Raw genomic sequence first — 1797 nt, 5'->3', positions numbered from 1 at the left:
GCGGTGTTTATCGACTTTTATGAATTTTTCTAACATAACCGGCACAATAGCGTTTGCCGCATCAGCTAGTCATTTTCTAAAATGATTAAGATCATAAAGTGTGTAAAGATAAATTCGTGTGGTATACAATACATTTATTTTCATTAAAGAAATAGATTGGTTTTTATTTTCATTAAAGAAATAGATTGGTTGATTAAAATTTTTTTCATATTTTCCAAATAAGGTTTTTTTTTCGTGCTCCTCCCTTTGGTTCGTTCCTTTTCTGAACCTTAAAATTGCTACTTGTTCCTATCGCTTTTCGGAGCCGGAACTCATTGGAATCAATAGCGCGGTGGTGCGGTGGTGCGGTGCGCAGGTGCGGCACGTGGACTACGGCACGGTGGAGACGTGCGGCGCGGCGGGGCTGCGCGCGCTGCGGCGGCGCTGGGCGCGGCTGCCGGCGCAGGCGGTGCGCGCGCGCCTGGCCGGCGCCGCGCCCGCCGCCGCGCGCGTGTGGCCGCGCCCCGCCGCCGCCGCCTTCCTCGCCGCCGTGCGGGAGCGCCGCCTCGTCGCGCACCTCCTGCGCCACCACCAGGTAAACCCTCTCTCCTCCCCTCTCACTTTGGTACCTTGTGTAAATATCGCTACATTGTATAAAACGGCCGCTTTCTCTGTCTGTCCTCAAGTTGCTTAAATCTTTAAAACTACTTTTTATGAGGTTTTTTTATTAGAGTGATTCAAGAAGGTTTATATATATAATAACATCTATTAAACTGCTCCGAATTTATCGAGTTCGAAGCCACGGACGAAAGCTAGTAATAAATATAATACAAACATATAAAAGTTATTTTTTAAGTTTATGTAATGACGTTACCGATTTCCAGGAGGACAGAATCCTCGAAGTGCTGCTGATAGACACCTCTACCGATGAGGACGTCTGTATACAGTCGGAGCTGATCAAAGCGGGCCACGCCGTCCTCCGCACGGCGCCCACCTCCGTAAGTCACACTGACTCCGCTGACCTCCCCGACCCCGCCGACCCTCACGCCCCCCGCAGTTCGGACGACGCTTCCTCCGACATATCGGCGTCCGCGTCGGAAGTGACCGGCCCTCGACGCATACCGACTTGGGAATGTGATGACAAAGGCCCTGGCAGCCTCAAAAGCGCTCGCCTGTCGCGAATCAAGGCGGTCTATGATAGATTAGAGAAAACGAAATTGACAAAGATAAATGAAGTTGTTGTGAAAAGTAAAGCGTTGCAAAAGCGTATCGAGTTGGCTAATAAATATCGAATAAATTCCGTAAATTAACCTCATGTTCTGTGTAATATTTCTATGACTCAATTTATTTATGCTTATATACATTTAAAATACTATGACGAATGCTAAAAATGTAATTGATCATTTTTACCAATCATGTAAAATAAAAATAAATTAGGACTCAGAATGGAACCTTGTGGAATCTTCAACTGTCCAAGTGAAATAGTAACCTTAATTGGAACGATATTGTTCCAAATTTGACTCGCTTAACTAAACCAAACGAAAAAATTTGTGTTTTTAACGCGATCGAAAAGCACATTATTATATTTCCAAGCGTCAATGTTTTTAATTATTGTGTAACTATGTTTTTGATTGTGATCAAAACAATTACTAGTTTTTTCTTATTAAGACTGGTAATACGTGACGCCATTTATCTTTAAAATGTAGTGTTCCACATATCAGTGAACCACTATTTTTGAGCTGTAAAGTAGAGATGCCACGAATATTCGGCAGCTATTCGGTATTCGGCCTATTCGGCCACTTTTAAGCTATTCGGTAT

The 1797-nt window shown here is 44.1% G+C and overlaps 1 protein-coding gene across 1 annotated transcript in view; it reads left to right on the top strand.

Annotated features, from left to right (window-relative positions):
• LOC119831884 (tudor domain-containing protein 5) overlaps nt 1–1797 on the top strand; it is an 11464-nt gene that overhangs the window by 5105 nt on the left and 4562 nt on the right. Inside the window, exons 10-11 of the mRNA XM_038355453.1 lie at nt 356–630; nt 824–977. Of these exons, the coding sequence (XP_038211381.1) occupies nt 356–630; nt 824–977 (429 nt within the window). The remainder of the gene's footprint in view (nt 1–355; nt 631–823; nt 978–1797) is intronic.

Source organism: Zerene cesonia, chromosome 14 (genome assembly GCF_012273895.1).
Source record: "Zerene cesonia ecotype Mississippi chromosome 14, Zerene_cesonia_1.1, whole genome shotgun sequence".
In the NCBI taxonomy this organism is placed as follows: Eukaryota; Metazoa; Arthropoda; class Insecta; order Lepidoptera; family Pieridae; genus Zerene; species Zerene cesonia.
Note: the sequence above shows the minus strand (reverse complement) of the source record. Positions and strands in the feature narration are given on the sequence as shown.